This window comes from Camelus dromedarius, chromosome 17 (genome assembly GCF_036321535.1).
Source record: "Camelus dromedarius isolate mCamDro1 chromosome 17, mCamDro1.pat, whole genome shotgun sequence".
Lineage (NCBI taxonomy): Eukaryota > Metazoa > Chordata > Mammalia > Artiodactyla > Camelidae > Camelus > Camelus dromedarius.
Window position 1 is genome coordinate 5,914,943 of NC_087452.1, and position 15,675 is coordinate 5,930,617.

At 42.9% G+C, this 15,675-nt stretch overlaps 1 protein-coding gene across 4 annotated transcripts in view; it reads right to left on the minus strand.

The window, feature by feature from the left end:
* Positions 1 to 15,675, minus strand: part of FANCD2 (FA complementation group D2) — a 46,117-nt gene that overhangs the window by 4,792 nt on the left and 25,650 nt on the right. For 3 of the 4 annotated variants that reach the window (XM_064496260.1, XM_031470846.2, XM_031470845.2), the window contains 16 exons: positions 15,146 to 15,246; positions 14,607 to 14,722; positions 13,726 to 13,834; positions 12,856 to 12,966; positions 12,499 to 12,611; positions 11,660 to 11,803; positions 10,305 to 10,421; positions 9,430 to 9,558; positions 9,173 to 9,291; positions 6,009 to 6,119; positions 4,762 to 4,892; positions 3,815 to 3,908; positions 3,182 to 3,304; positions 2,246 to 2,339; positions 1,483 to 1,554; positions 727 to 765 (listed from right to left, as the gene is read on the minus strand). In XM_064496260.1, coding sequence (XP_064352330.1) covers positions 727 to 765; positions 1,483 to 1,554; positions 2,246 to 2,339; positions 3,182 to 3,304; positions 3,815 to 3,908; positions 4,762 to 4,892; positions 6,009 to 6,119; positions 9,173 to 9,291; positions 9,430 to 9,558; positions 10,305 to 10,421; positions 11,660 to 11,803; positions 12,499 to 12,611; positions 12,856 to 12,966; positions 13,726 to 13,834; positions 14,607 to 14,722; positions 15,146 to 15,246 — 1,723 coding nt within the window. Of the gene's footprint in view, positions 1 to 726; positions 766 to 1,482; positions 1,555 to 2,245; positions 2,340 to 3,181; positions 3,305 to 3,814; positions 3,909 to 4,761; positions 4,893 to 6,008; positions 6,120 to 9,172; positions 9,292 to 9,429; positions 9,559 to 10,304; positions 10,422 to 11,146; positions 11,281 to 11,659; positions 11,804 to 12,498; positions 12,612 to 12,855; positions 12,967 to 13,725; positions 13,835 to 14,606; positions 14,723 to 15,145; positions 15,247 to 15,675 lie in introns of those variants that run through there. The other variant, XM_064496261.1, reaches the window with a different exon arrangement.

Here is a 15,675-nt window from a genome sequence, read left to right on the forward strand (position 1 = left end):
ACACAGCCAACACACAGGGGCATTGCTGACGCTGAGAATGAGCAGAGGATCAGAGGGGAACCCTCGCTCCCCGAGGACAACTTCCTCTCAAGAGGAAAAACTGGGTAGAGCCGAGGAAGCACATGACCAACTGCCAAATTTACCAATCAGATAAATCACTCCCCCGTCTCACCCGTCTCCCACACTGGCACCGGGGTGGAGTGAGGAAGAGAGAAGCCAACAAGAATAGGGCACCACCCACTTGGAAGGGACCGTCAGGAGTGGGCAGAACCATTCTCCCTGTAACTTTCCCTATCGCTCTTAACCCACTGGGTTTACCATCAACTCTAGGGCCAATCTGGGATACTCCCCTGACAAAGGGGTCTAGCAGATAGCAGGACACCAGCTCCCATGTTGATGAGGCCGCTCATGGGCTTTAAAAAGAGGAATCACCCACTCCTCTTCCCTCCCCGTTGCCTGGGAAGGAACGACAGGGAACAGCTACTGCTCTTGAAGCCACTCATCTTAGTTCTAAGGCTAAGTTTTCAAACTTAAAAGAAATTTGGCTTCTCTCCTCATTCAACTAGTGTGGGAAAATGTATCCATGGCCTTTTCTAAACTATCTGACAGCAGATTCTGGAGACTCTGGCCTGTGAGCAAGGTAGTAAGCAATTCCTCTCGGCTCAGGCCCTCTCTAGAGAGACGCGCAGGAGGAACAAACACCAGAGGGCCCGGACTATTGCTCACCTTCAAACACGCGTGCAGAACAGGACGGCTATCAAACACCTGGAGAGATGGAAGACAAGAAACCAAAGCTGAGGTCTGCTCCTGTGAGCCCCCCAGTCTCTCCCTCACCGTGCAGAGCACAGCTCTGGGTGTCGTAGAGACATCTAAAATGAAGAAGGCATGTCAACATCTAAGCAAATCAGCTACAAAGCAGAAAAAAAGTAATCACCATAACTGAAGTTCAAGGAAAGAGGGGAGCATAGAGGAAAAGGAATTGATCCCACCGAGAGTGTTAAGAAGATGGCATTAAAGAGGCCCCAAACCTTGATCTGAAGCCTTAAGACTGAGTGAGAGGCAGGAAGGAGCGAGAACAACATTCTAAGCTGGAGGAACACCCTGAGCAAAATCATGGAGTCGGGGAGAGCACAGTGTGTTTGAGGGATAAAGAAGACACTCAGGGTTGGAAGAGGAAGACAGTGTGCTCAGACCCATGGCGACATAAGAGACTAGGGGAAAGACACCTAGACAGGAGGAGCCATTAAGCAGTAAGTATTCTGGCACAGGTGGGAAGAAGGAAGGCAGAGAAGGAAAAGACACTGCCCAGGAAGAGAAAAAGGGGCTATCCAGGATGGGTGGGGCACAGGGAGGAAGATGGGGGGAAGCAGGTTCCCAAGGAAGGGTGGGGAGATGAGCCAGGAGAGTGCACTGTGGAAGCCAGGACCCTTGTTGGTTCTTGCAGTTAGCCAGGGAGACGGGTGGAGGAGCCTCCATACTCACCTTTATCAGGTTGATGAGGATGCTGAAGTCTCGAACAGCCATGTTCCAGTAGAGGAGCTTCTGTTCGTGAACCTGGGGGCAGCCAAATATACAGGTGCCTGAATCACAGCCAAATACTTCTCTTCCTGTGCTCCCCCTAATATGTGGTTCTTGACTGACAAAGCTATTCAGAGCTTTAAGCCAATTATCCTCCTAAAGAGATGTGGCAACCAGTGCACCCACAAGACGGTTCTGAGGCCTGCATGTATGTGGTGATATCAGGGTACTTTATAAAGACTTTCTAAAAAGATGACTCCTCTTCAGTAGTTCCCAAGTAGGAAAAAGCCTCTGCAACATACCTCCTGGCCATCAGACCCCTGTGGCTTCTGATTCCCTGTGCTAGCTCCTGCTTCCGTGCTCTAGCTCTTTTCCAGTTAGGAGGCTGCCAAGGCCCAGCACCACAGCATCTCAAACAGGCATGCTCGCCTCATGCCAGCTCACAAGTTGCAGCCAGACACATGAGGTTGCGACCAAAACCATTTTTTTCCCAGACTAAGTCTATGGAGTCCAAGCCTACCCCTGGACAGTAGCCAGGGAAAACACAGCCCAATCCTCATTTTTACTTAGAGGGAAAGGAAATCACACCAGAACTCTTTGAAAAAAAATCCTAGATCTTAGTAACTCAAAGGAAATCGCTTAGGAGAAACTCTGGACCCAAGGAGAAGAATCAGCAGCTTCCAAGTAATGTAGAGTCTACTCCTCGGGGTGGGAACGTGTGACTCACCTGCTGTGAGTCTGCCGCTGTTCCAGTCTGAAGATCGTTCACTGTCTTCTCTAGTTCAGCCATCATCACACGGAAGAAAATGACAAAGGTGTGCCTGGAAGAGAAAAGCATGCATGCCCACACGATGACGCACTGGTTAGAAAGAGCGTCCTGGCAGAAGCCAGGGAACTGAGAGTGACTTCCCTTCCCCACCTCTCTGAATGTCCTTTCACTAGGGCCCACTCTAAAAGGATGGGAGAGTGGGAAGGATTTAGAAGTGAGCCAAGAAGACGGCCTGTGAAACAAAGGAATTCAGTTCATGAGGAGAGAGTGTGTGACGGCACAGAAAGAACAGTGAAATAATGGTGAGAAGACCCAAGTATCAGTTCCTGGTTTCACATTTACTTCACTGCCTGTATAAGCCTGAGCAAGCTCCCTCTCTAACTCAGGTTACATTTTCCTTGTCAGAGGAAATGATACCTATGTCACAAATTCATGGAAAGGATCAAATGAGATGAAGGTAAGAGTGTATTATAAACCGTGAGACTGTTCAAGTGTCAGATAACCCCTGATATCATGAGACGTAAGGTCCATTAAGTGAGACATACATGACTAGCTACAACAATCACTTTACCCTTCTAAAGGTGGTTAAAATACTGGAAAAATTATCTTATATTTAAAGGACGAAAAGTACTGACAGAAGTTTGGTGATTAAACATCCAAGGCCTCTGAAGACTGTAACTAATGAAAATTCACTCCTCAATAAGGTCCTTTCAGATAGGCTGGCTGAGGGCCCCCTGGAGAGAATGCACGGTAGACAGTCTGTGTGTTGAATGAATGACTGTACCCACCCTCTGTATGAGAACTAGATGAAGAATAAGGTAGGTATTTGAAAACCACATGTGTGAGACTGTGTGATTCTAACTTAGGCAAAATGACAGGAGAGTACTCCCTTACCTGGTCAGTGTAGGGAACGTGGAGGAACATGCCTCTTTAGGGGAGCTGATCAGTTCTGGGACACCAACACCAGCAATCTCCTCTATGACCTTCAGAACATTGTCTGTGTGCTCCAGGTAGATGCTGCATTGACAGCCATTGGAATATAAACACATGTTATAGAATTCCTAAATCAAGACTTCTTTCTTGCGATATCACCAAGTATTAAGCTTTAAAACAACAATTAGCATTTATTTTTAATAAAATTAAGATTCCAGATACTTGCCAAGAGGTAAAGGAAATGATGTCTCAATTGGAAACACAGAAAGACATCTTGGAAGTGATGGATGTGTCTTGGATATGGCAGGCAATAAACAAATATCTGCCACATTGGTTAACAAGGCAGGACACAACCGCAGACTCTTCCACTTCCTCCATGATTTGATTTAATAATAAGGAACTAGCTGATAGTATGAAACAGAACTAAAGGATCTGACAATCCACATATTCCAAATTCTGTTCATTTCAAATCTATTTCATTGCTTCCAAGTTCTCCTTAACCATGGTAATTTCTCTGTCTTGGACCGGACAAGGGAACTGAACAGTGACACAATGGAAGGCTACTTGGCTCTAGGGAAGAACTGGGCATCTCACCTAAGCAAAGCCTGGAGCTGGTCATTAGGGACGCTGTTCTTCTCTTTCTCCCCACTTGGCCACACCCGACAGAGGAACTGTCTGGCCAGGGAAGCTGTTGGAGAGACAAGGCAAAGACATTTCAAGTTGGAAAACCAACTTCACTCTTGTTTTTCAGGTTTTGGGCGTGGTTATTGACCACAAGGATTATTTTTTTTTTATTTACTATGAAGTTCCTGGGCTAACAGACAATTTGGAAAAAGCTGTCGTGGGTTTCTGCTCTACTGGTTCTACTACCAGAAATAAATCCATTTGTCTAAGACCCAACAACCTCTTACCCTGTCTTGACACAAACATGAACCACACAGACACACAGAGAAAAGGAATACGGCTGAGCAGTGGGAAGAAGCTGCTCCTCCTGGGCAGGCCAATAAGCAATCGCCACATCACAGATTCAGACCAGACCCTTCCCTTCTAACCAATAGGGAATAATAAAGGTTTGTTTTGCATTCTCTTCCCTCTTTCTGTCTGTGCTGCCAACTAAGCTGTATAATCAGAGAGATGCATTACAAGAGCCATGTCAAAAGACTGTTAAAGAAAAGATCACAGATGGAGCTATTTAATCCTTCATTTAATCCTCATTTCTCCTTTCTCTCCCACTTTATTAACCTCATGGTTTCTGTCTTTTTTTCCAAATGTCTCAGATACTTAAGTGGGGGAAAAAAAAGGAAGGACATGAATAAGCAGAAGCCAAACAGAAAAATCTAGCCAACAGAACTAACCACACTCAACCTAAGCAAGGTCAGCAGAGATCAGACACAGCTCTTTCTGGGAAAATGTCCTTCTTGGTATAGCAAAAGGGTACATCCAATTATGGAGAGATTTACAGGTAAAGCATGCAAGATCCAAGGAAGCCCCAAGTTTACAGGTCTATTCATGAAGGAAAAGAGAGGATGTGGGTCCATCACCAATTTTTTCTTTGTTCTGAGTAGGAGCTGTAGATTTTTCCGAAAGGACCATCAAAATTCTGATGAGATAAAGAGCACACTGGAAATTGGGAATGCTGAGATGGAAATTCTGCAAGTAATGGAAGCTCTGGCTGTAAGGAGACAAGGAAAAAAAAAAAGCACCACAAGTATTACAGATGTGTCTAAATCCATGAATTATCTAAGCTCACTTAAATGTTTAATGGTATAATCAGAATCCTCCTCATTTTCTGGTGCTTTAGTAGAACCTTTTCTCAACTGCAGAGAATGACAGTTTTGTACGGAGAAAGCCAGGGCATAACAGCCCAGTGAATGGAATACTGGCCCTGAAGAGGTCATGTATGCCAAGATACCCAAGTGCTAGTCTAGGCTAGGCTTACATGTGCAACCCCGGATAAACTATTTGCTCTTCAAGGCATTAGGCAACACACTGAGAATAATGCTTAAATTCTGAGTTCACAGGGACAAAGTGAAAGGAAATGATAAGGCAGATAAAGCAGTTTTTAATAAATGTACCATATATGGTTAGCTTTCAATGCACTGAAGTAATGGCAGATGAGGAGTCATAATAATCCAAAATTGTAGTTGAAATAAAACTAGAGTCAACTCCAGATTGACTGGTGGGAAGGAAGTCAAACAAATTTAAAAGTACTGTATTTGAAATGAAATAAGGTTGCATAGCGGGGAATGACAAGCATTGACTGCAGACCCAGCGGTGGCCTCGGCCATCAGGCGAGGGAAAAGACCCAGTGACTCTGGTTGAAGCTGGGGTAGAAGGCTGGGAGCCATGCCTGTCAGAGCGCCTGCTCACCTCCGGTGCCCTCAGCCAAGGCTCTTCTTCTTTGAAGACGAGGGAAGGGGACAGGCAATCAGTGGTTACTAACTACTACCTACCTAGTTAGCCAACCCAACTAGGAGACAGGGTAGGTCCCTGGATAAACAAGAGTTGACTACAGACGGCCAGTGTTTCCATCATCATTGCCTGAAAAGGCAACACTACATGATGAGGGAGGGATAAAGATCTAGTATGATTTATTCAACAGTTTCTAATGCTTCAGAATTTATCTGAATACACAGATGAGACAGCTCACATAACTGAGGAAAAGTCGCTGAAAATATCAATTTCCCTTACAACTACTAAGACACTCAAGTTATCTCCAAGAAATCTTGCCAATCTTATTCCTACGAGTTTCCTGGGATGACACTCTGGGATATGTGGTCTGACCTACCTGAGCAGTTCGTCCAAGGCTTGGTCAGGCTCTACCTGCTTCAGTCGACTATTAAGGACTTTGAGGGCTGAGTACAGTAAATTATAATTTTGAAGTTCAAAAAATCCACTCCTAAGGGAAAGTCAAGATTAGGTAGTTTAGTTTAGTTTTAGGAAGACTCTTGGACAACATTCAAAGATCCTGGCCTCCAGCCTGTACCATCAATAAATCAACAAAGGGAAAAGGAGAACTAAAGTGTTGAAAGTACTCAAGTATCAAATTAAGCTACAGCTAGAAGCTGAAGTGCACCAGGAACAGTCTATCCTCAAGGATCCCACAGTCCTCCTGGGTTTATTTTTCAAGGAAAAAAGCTCTCCTTCATTCCCCACATTTTAGAGGTAAGTCTCAGTCTTCAACAAAAAACCAGGAATAATTTTGTTAAATTGCTAAATCAACATCTAATCCATAGTAGATGCTCAATAAAAAACTTATTCCTTCCTCTATATTAAATCAAGTCTTGACAATCATATCTTCAGATTATCTTTCCTCCTGTCCCTTCGTTTCCAAGCCAAGGACATCACTCTCGGCAAGGCTCTCACCATCATCCCAGGTACAGATCATGGCAACATCTTTGGGCTGGTCTTTTTTGATTGCCCTTCTAATCCCTTCGTCCGGCACGCTGCTGCCAAAAGGATTCTCCTAAAACACTGCTTTCACTGTGTCATGGCTGTGATCTTAAAACTCCAAAACCACTTGACAACATTCAAGTTCTGCCTGACCTTCAGGGCCCAGCACAACTGGACCCCTGAGACCTTCTCCTCCAGAAACATTTCCACATCTCCAGTGGTAGTCTCTCTTCTTTCCACAAATGAATTCTGAGGGCCTATTATGGGCTGGGGATTTTTTTTTTGGACAGGTTTATTGAAGTGTAATTGACATACAATAAACTGCATGTATTTACAATGCTGAATTTGATCATTCGACTTAAATATAAACCCATGGAACCAACACCACAACAAAAATAAGAAACATATATAGATAAGATTCCTTGTATTCCTTGGTAATACATCCCTCCTTCCATCCTCCCACCCAATGCGAGACAACCACTGAACTGCTTTCTGCCACTACAAGTCATATGCTTTTCCTAGAGTTTTATATAAATAGAATCAAATACTACATACTTTATAGTCTTTTAATTCAGTGTAATTCTTTTTTCATCCCTGTTGTTACATGTAGTATTCTACCACACTGATCTACCACAATTTATTCACCAGTTGACGGGCACTTGAATTGTTTCCAGTTTGGGGCTAGTACAAATAAGGCTGCAATAAACATTTGTGCACAAGACTTAGTATAGACATATGCTTTCATTTCTCTTGGATAAATAGGATAAATAGTGGGTTGTATGGTAGGTTTATGTCCAACTTTTTAAGGAACTGCCAGACCGTTTTCAAAAGTGGGTGTGCCAGCTTACAGTCACACCAGCATCATGTGAGAGTTCCAGTTGCTCTACATCCTCACCAACACTTGGCAAGGTAAATCTTTTTAACTTTGCCATGCTGTGATTTTAACCTGCATTGCATTAATAACTAACACTATTGAGTATCTTTGCATGGGTTTATTTGCCATCCATGTATCTCCTTGATTAAGCACCTGTTCACATCTTTGGCCAGGCACTGTTTTCAGGTACTGAGGATATGACAGTGACTGGTCTCTGCCTTCATGGAGCTCACAGTCCCACAGGGAAGACAAATTATTACAATAAAATGTGGTAAGTTTTATCGTAAGAGTATTAGGAGCGAACTGGGGATCAGAGAGGCAGGAAGGAGACTTATCTGGCCTAGGGGTCAGGGAAGATGCCCTTGAGGAAGTAAAGTTTAAATTCAGATCTCAAGGATGAGTTAGAAAAGACTGGGGATCAAGGAGGGTAGGGATACTGGCAGAAGGATGGACACGTGTGAAGCCTTCCAGGTGAAAGCTATCCAGGGTGCTGAAATTAACTCAGGATAGCTGGAGGGCAGAGTGCAAGACAGTGAGTGGAAGAGCAGGAGTCAGATAATAAAAGGCCTCAGCAGCTAGGTAAGAGAGTTCAAACTCAAGAAAAATCTAAGGGCACTCAGAGAGCAAAGGTGGGCTAGGATAAGGTCTAGTTTGTGTTGGGAAGATCACTCCGACTGATGTGTAAAGAGTGGACTGAAAGAGAGCAACTGTGAAACTTTTCTAGTCCAGGTGAGAGATGACAGGAGTCTGGAAGCAGTGGAGAATGAGAGGACACGTGGTCATTTAGATGTTATCTACAAGATAAAGTCAACAGGATTCTGTAGTCATGTGGGAGAGAGAAAAGGTAGAGAGCAGAGGAAGGGACAAAGAATAGTAACTCTTGGTTTCTGGCTCAGACAACTGGTGGCACCATCCACCCAGCAGGGAAAGCTGAAGAGGCGGCGGGAAGGAGGGACGCTCGTTCTGGATGTCATGGGTCTGAGGGGCCAGTGACAATTCTACAAGGGGTGCTGAGTAGGCAGGTGCAGACAAACGCCTGGAGCTCAGAAGATATACTTTAGCATGCATTTAAGCTTGGGCGAGATTGCCCAGGAAACTTGTTTAATGAGAAAAGAGGGGCTAGGGCCCAGCCCTGAGGAACAAAACATTTAAGGGACACACCTCCCTTGTTTCCACTTTTATCCGTGCTGCGCCTTCCAGTTTCTTCCCTTACTTCCCCAAAGCCATCTACCCTCCAAGGCCTGATGAAGTCCCATGATTCCATGACGTGTCCCTAAACACCCCAGCTCACACTGCCTTAACCTCTCTCCCGCGTAATCTGGAATTTACCTACAACTTGCTTAGTAACAATTTAAGTACCAGTCTCTCTCGTGCTATCAGAGGAAGGTTGCCACAGCAAACTCACTAAGAATCAGAACGCCAGATCTGTCACAGATTAGCCAAGAACAAGGCATCCGATTTTCAAATGAGTTAATAATAGCGACTCCATAAGACACAGAGCACACGAGATCAAGTACAATGATCTTGTGCAAGTGCAAAAACACTCCAGAAAGAATAAGCAACACATTTACATAACATTTTGGAGCCCTTTCCTTCTTTTCTGTACCTCAGTGCTTTGGTGACTGTCAAGTAAAAGCAAGGACATACTCCATTATCTCTACCTACAGTAACTGCCACATACTCACCAAGCAAAGAGCCCATGAAAAATCTGCAGTAGCCTCTGATAGCAGGACGCCATCACGTGGTACTCCTCAACTTCCATTCCCGGTCCAACAGCTACACCACAATTCTCAGCATCTAAGCTCTAAAAGAGAAAACTGCTTTTAGGACTGATACTTTAGCAATCGCCCTCATTTCCCTTCAATATTTTTTAGCCAGAAATGAAATCTCTTGATCACTTAGCAGTTTCTAAGTCTCTACAATGATCAGATAGACTTCTGACCTGAAAATAGTTGTGTATGTTCTCCAGATATTTACACAGCGGGGTCAGCAGCTGAACAACTCTAAAAGCAATTTCTAAGGCCGATCTCTGATGGAGATGTGAGAATCCAACATTCCGGTTTCCTTTACTCTGTAATAAATTCAGAGTTACTAGGGAAGAAAACTGTTTAACAGCTTCTCTGAAACTAAGACTTTCTTACAGAGTATAATCACACCTTGTGCCACCAGGCAGAAGTAGGTAGGAGAAATTAGGGATATATTCTGACAGAGGAAACCTGCTCAATCTTCAGATAATCAAGAGATTGGCTCTTACAGAGTACAGTGTTTGCAAAGTATAGACCCATAATTACTAAAGGGATAAAGCTCACATAGAAATAAAAATCATTTAGGCTGACAAGAATGTAGAGTAAATAGTAAGTACAAGAAGAAAGAATCAAGTAACTGGATATACTATATTTAAACATTTACAACTAAGATTTTCACATTTTATTGTTTGTATCATCCAACTGTATCTCCAGATGCTACGAGCACATCTGTCCATTACATACACACTCGAGGTTCCTGACTTCTCTAGACAGCCAACTACTATGCTGAGGCTTGGGCACAAGCTTAGTTTGGGTTAAAACCAAAACCCAAGCAAGGAAGAGGATTCAGGAATGCTCAGGGCATTTACAAATACATTTCCTGTTTCAGGTAGCTTTTTGTTTTCTCTGTTTCAGAGTTCCTTTCGAAAGCAAGGTGAACATGGTCTGGCAGTGGGGCTACTACCACCATGTTACCCAAACACAACACCAGAGAAAGTGATAACTTATTCACTAAGACCTCTTTGCTTCCAAACCCACTAAGGCCAGGGCCGATGCTTCTGCCTGAACCAACCTTGAGGAAGGGGACTCTCCTGGCAATAGAAGGTGTCAGCATATTCTCCAGCTTCTGGGAGAGGTCTTCCAGCAAGAAAAGCAGCTCAGGAGGCTGAAGCTGCAGAACTTCTGTAGCCTGTCATGAGGAGGAAGGAAAGGGTAATTCTAAGCATGACCTAGTCATCTTTTAGGGGGACATATTTCATGTTTACTCTTCCCAACGGGTGAGGAATATGACCATTACCAAAAAGGGGGAAAATTTCCTTCACCTCTATATAAACGGCTGTTATGCTCTGTTAACAAATCAGAAAGTCAAGCATTTCTAAAGTAAAACAAAATTTTACATTATTAAAATAGAAATCTGAGGAGTATACTTTTAGAAGACATACTTTTTCTCTTCAAATAAATGCCTCTGGTATATCCTTCCAGCTGTGGATCCACGGTGCATTTCCTAAGTACCATGGGATAAAAAATGACCGACTCGAGGAAATTTTGCTTTTCTCTGTTCATTAAATAATCCTTTCATATTTTCTTTCTCCTAGTATTTTGCTACTACCAACTTTGGGCAGGATCCTTATAAACATATTACACTACCAGAAGCACACTGGGTCAAATGCAGTCTCACTTCAAATTGTTCACTTAACATATATTTATGGAGAATCTCTAAGTACAGTTGATGTAGAAAGATTGAAAAAAATATATCATCTCTACTCTGAAGGAGCTTACATTCTTGTAAAAACCCATGCTATTTCTCATTTTCTTTTAAACCAAGAGAAACTCTACTCTCTGGTAAAATCCCGAATCAAAAGTTACCTTTTCTGTGAAAACGTCCTCTACTTCCAAATTCATTATGAACACCATTCTCTCCTCAGTTGCGCTGGTTCCTGGTTCAGACCACCAACACACAACATACTGCCAGTTGTTACTTCCTTCATTAGATTATGAGCTATTAGAAGGCAAGCATCATGCTATGTGTATTACTGAACCGCCAACGTCTAGATTAGTGGCAAATACAAAAAAAGGCCTTGACAAACAGCTCACGGATACTGAACAAATGTCATAAAGAAGTGAAAACAACACTGAGTACCATAAACCAGAACACTGCTGCTCTACAAAAGTCATCTACATAGCTCATTATCAGTAACCTAAGGTAAGGATCCCGTCACCAGCACAGTCGTTTCTAGTACCTAACACGCTACGAAAAATTTAAGACTTATAAACATCAAGACGATGAGAGTGATTATCCATCATCACTCTCACACATAAAGGCTTTGGAAGCCAGAGTCCAGCTTCTCTCAGTGTCATGAAGTTCTTCGTCAAACAGGAACTTTCTGAAAAAAGATTAACTTCTGGGACCTCAGCTCTGTCACTTACTTCAGTGTGCATTTCAGCATCTAAGATGAACTTGGCCACAAGCCCACAATGCAGAATAGAGAAGACCTCAATGTCCAGCTCTCGGAAATAAGCGTGGTAATTCTGTAGCGACACTGATGTCTTTCCTTCTTTCCCTTTGAGCTCCTGGGAAGAAAGCAGAAGCAACCAGCAGCATAAAGCTTCCATATTAATCTAATTTTTAATGAAGATTTCAAAGTGCAATGACACATTTATTTTATGCAAAAGGTTATAATTTCATCACATTTTAAAAATCTACTTCCTTCTACCTAAATATTCCTGAGACAGAGCACCTAATATTGGTATGTCTAATATAATTAGACAAATCAAGGCATTATGGTGTGGAACAGAAAACTGACATTAGAGACCGGAAAAATTTGCCTTCAAATCCTTGCTCAAGCACTTATTAACTGTGTAACCCTGGGCAAGTCACCTACCCTCTCTGGGTCTTAGCTTCCTCATCTATTAAACCTGGATATCAACACTAACCTTGGGTTTTTAGAAAGATCAGACAAGCTATATACAACAAATCCTCAATAAACAGTAGCTAAAAAACAGAAACAACTGGGATCCTTGTGGGTTAGGCAATTTCATAAACACAGGAAACCTGCTCTTTGAGTGGCAGCTACAGGGAAAGGACTTTCTGTTTATTAAGCATCAGAATCTGTACGAAGCATTTCATGTTATCTCAATTCACTGAGACGCGGACAACCCAGGAGGGAAAGAGGCTAAAGGAAGCATGTCTACAACTACGTCCATAATAAAGGCCTGTCCATCTCGCCGGGCTGTCACACCCACACAGACACCCATCACTCCGATACCTTTTCCACCTGGCTCCTGTCAGACGGCGCAGGGTCGCACTCCGAATTGTCCTCTTTTGAAGGTGCGTCCGGGGAGGGCATTTTGCTGCCATCTGCTTTTCGTTTCCTTCCTCCTTGTATTTCAAAAAAGAGAAAAGTGACTCAAATAAATCAATAATCCTGTTTGCTAGATATCACTGCTTTCAGGAAAAACCTGCTGAAGGCTACCAAGAGAGAAGAGGTAATTTTATAACCCTAAATTACAGTTCAATGATAACAATGTCAAAGAAAGAGTTCACTGAAATAATCTCTCCAATTACTGATCGCTAAGTCAATTCAATGTGGCACATGAGGAGACAGAATAAGAAGAATACTCACCTATCTTTCCTTGCATTCTGATTTTTGAGGAAACAGCAGTATTGGTAGGAGGTGTTACTTCTAAACCTTCCAAGTCAAAATTTGCAAGGGGAGGAACATAGTCTGGAGTGACTGAAACGAGAGCAATTAGAAGCTCAATGTATATCAACCATATACCACCATTATACTTGGAATGTGAATCGCCTAATTGCCTAAAAACTAGTTTTCAGAACTACCAAGCACGGCTGACTGCCTGTAAGATGCATTCAAGACATCTGACATTAACCGTTTTGGCATAGTAAAATGGCCGAAGATAACTTACAGGAATATCATATTAATTGACTATGATCAATTAACATAAAACCATTCTAAATAATTATATAAAACATCCAAGCACATAATAACTAAAAATAAACTAACCTGCAATCTAAAGATATTAATCACATTTGGTCACAGAGCAGTTTCTTTTACATACAATTATTTAGATGAAAGCCTGAGGGAGGCTCCAAGGTTTTCCCCAGAGAATCAAGCTAGTGCTTTAAAACGACAAGTTTTCTTAACGGTCAGAAGGTATTGAGGCCTTTCAGGTTTACTCCTGGTTCATAATGATGTTCAGGAAGGCAAAAAGCACCGGCAGTTTGACTTCCAAAGATGCAAAGTAACTTTACAAAAGCCCAGCCAATGATTTATAGCTTTTATTTTCGTAAGCAGCAAAGTCTCTTGGAGATTACAGTGGGAGGAAAACGGCTGTACTCATTTTTAAAAAATTTTGTTGAGCAAACATTTTCTTGTCCCACGTGAGTAGCGGGCCACTGAGTCTGGCTTAGCAGCTAAGTCCTCTATCCCCTCACTACTGTCCCACAGGGCTACCATACAGCGCCCTTCCCTCACCTGCCAGGTGCTTTTCCAGGATCTGCTGCAGCTCAACGATGTTCTTTAACCGGGTGAGCACCTTCGCCTTCACCTCAGGCAACGTCTGCCGACAGAAGGCATTTACAACCTGCAGAAGTACACGCTTGGGTGAAACAAGTCCTATTCCACTACTTACTGGTTGTGTGACCGTGGCCAAGTCTTCACTATTACTGAACTTTCATTTCTTCAACTATAAAATGGGAATGCAGTTGTAATGACTGAGTGTGAATGAAGAAATTAGCCCAGCATTTGGCATGTGTGTTAGAGAAATTTTAATGACTTTCAACCCTCTGTACCTGCAATTCCATATGTGTAAAACAAGAACAATAATACCCGTCCTGCCTACATCCTAATATAGTCGTGAGGATAAGAAAAGATAACTCGAGTGAATAAACACTCTCAGGAACAAGACATGTGAGAAATGCAGTGCGACACAGGCATAAGATGTTATCGTCATTTTCATCACACTTCACGATTACTGTGCGTTTCTTTAAGCACAAATATATCCTGAAGGAAAAGGGAAACTATCATTCACTTGATCTCATTAAATCCCACCACTAAGAGCATGCCCAGGCAAGGAGGACCAGCACTTTCACAGAGGAGGTGGAGTCATTCCGGGCAGAAGTCGAGTGCTGCGAGAGGGCGTGCTGGTAGGAGAGCATGGGCAACACTAAGTGAATTCTAACTCTCCCGATCTGGCGACATCAGGAGGTACACGTAACTAGGGAAGGGTGGGATATAACTGCTGGAGAAAAACACAGGGGTGAGTGGGCGGTAGGGACTTTTTAAGGAGCCTCGTGAGAACCAAGAAAACAGTTTCCTTTAACGAGGAACAACAGACAGTAAGTAACTCTGCTCACCTCTCGGAACCAGTTGAGAGTAAGAAATATGAGTGAACACATGAATGAACGCTCTTTGATAGACATGGATTGCAGTCTCTCTCCAGGCTCCAGGTCAGTGAGGAATATGGGACAATCTGAAAAAGAGGAAATAAATTTCTAACCACTTTTAGTTCAAGTCAACAGAACCTGGATGCTGTCCCTAGAGCTAGCTCCCTATCTATGTACTTTCCCCTTTAACTAGTATCCAAAGGTCAAGTTTTGATTAGTCTCAACAATACTTCCATATAATGCAGCAGTCAACAAATATAATGTAAAACTCTTGGCAACAATTACAGGGGCAAGAACCAGAAAGCAACATGGAACTACAGTAACAACTGATTTGCTAACATGATGGGACTCTGTATGTGCTGTTTTGTCTTTGGAATTCCATTACTACTGCTATACCACTCTGTGAAGTTAGCTCCTTCCCACACACACCACGTACTGGCCTACCCCTTCTCTAAGTTTACCAAAGACAGATTACCAAGAAGAAAGGATCTGATAACTTCATCCGATACCTAATAAACCATCAATCTCCTCCAAGTTTCCATCATGTTGTCTCTCCACACACAGTCTCAGTAACCGGAAATAGGGAGCCAGGCACAATGGAGAAACCAACCTGGGAAGAAAAAATCCATTTCTAGACCACGGTTTGAAGACATATTAGTCCACGTTTATAGGTAGTCCAACCTTATAATTAAGGAGCTTTGCCCAAAATTAATGTTGACTTTTAAGAACATAAGGCAAGGAACTTAATGGATGCTCAGCAAATGTATAATGAACTGAACTGAAGGAAGACAGGTGAGTAGAGTGAACGTCCAAGTGTTAGGAGAAAGCGGAAATAAGACAGAAAGAGGGAAGGAGAGTGGCAGAGGTAGACAGACACGTTTATGGGAAGGAAAAAGGAACAGAAACAAAAACAGCCTCACAGAATATCTGTTGGCTGTCATGAGACAATGCAAATCGCAATCCCAGGGTCTGAGAAAAAACAAAGAGTCTGCCCCATTCTTGGTAACCCATCCAAATACCACCTGTCTTCGGAGAAATC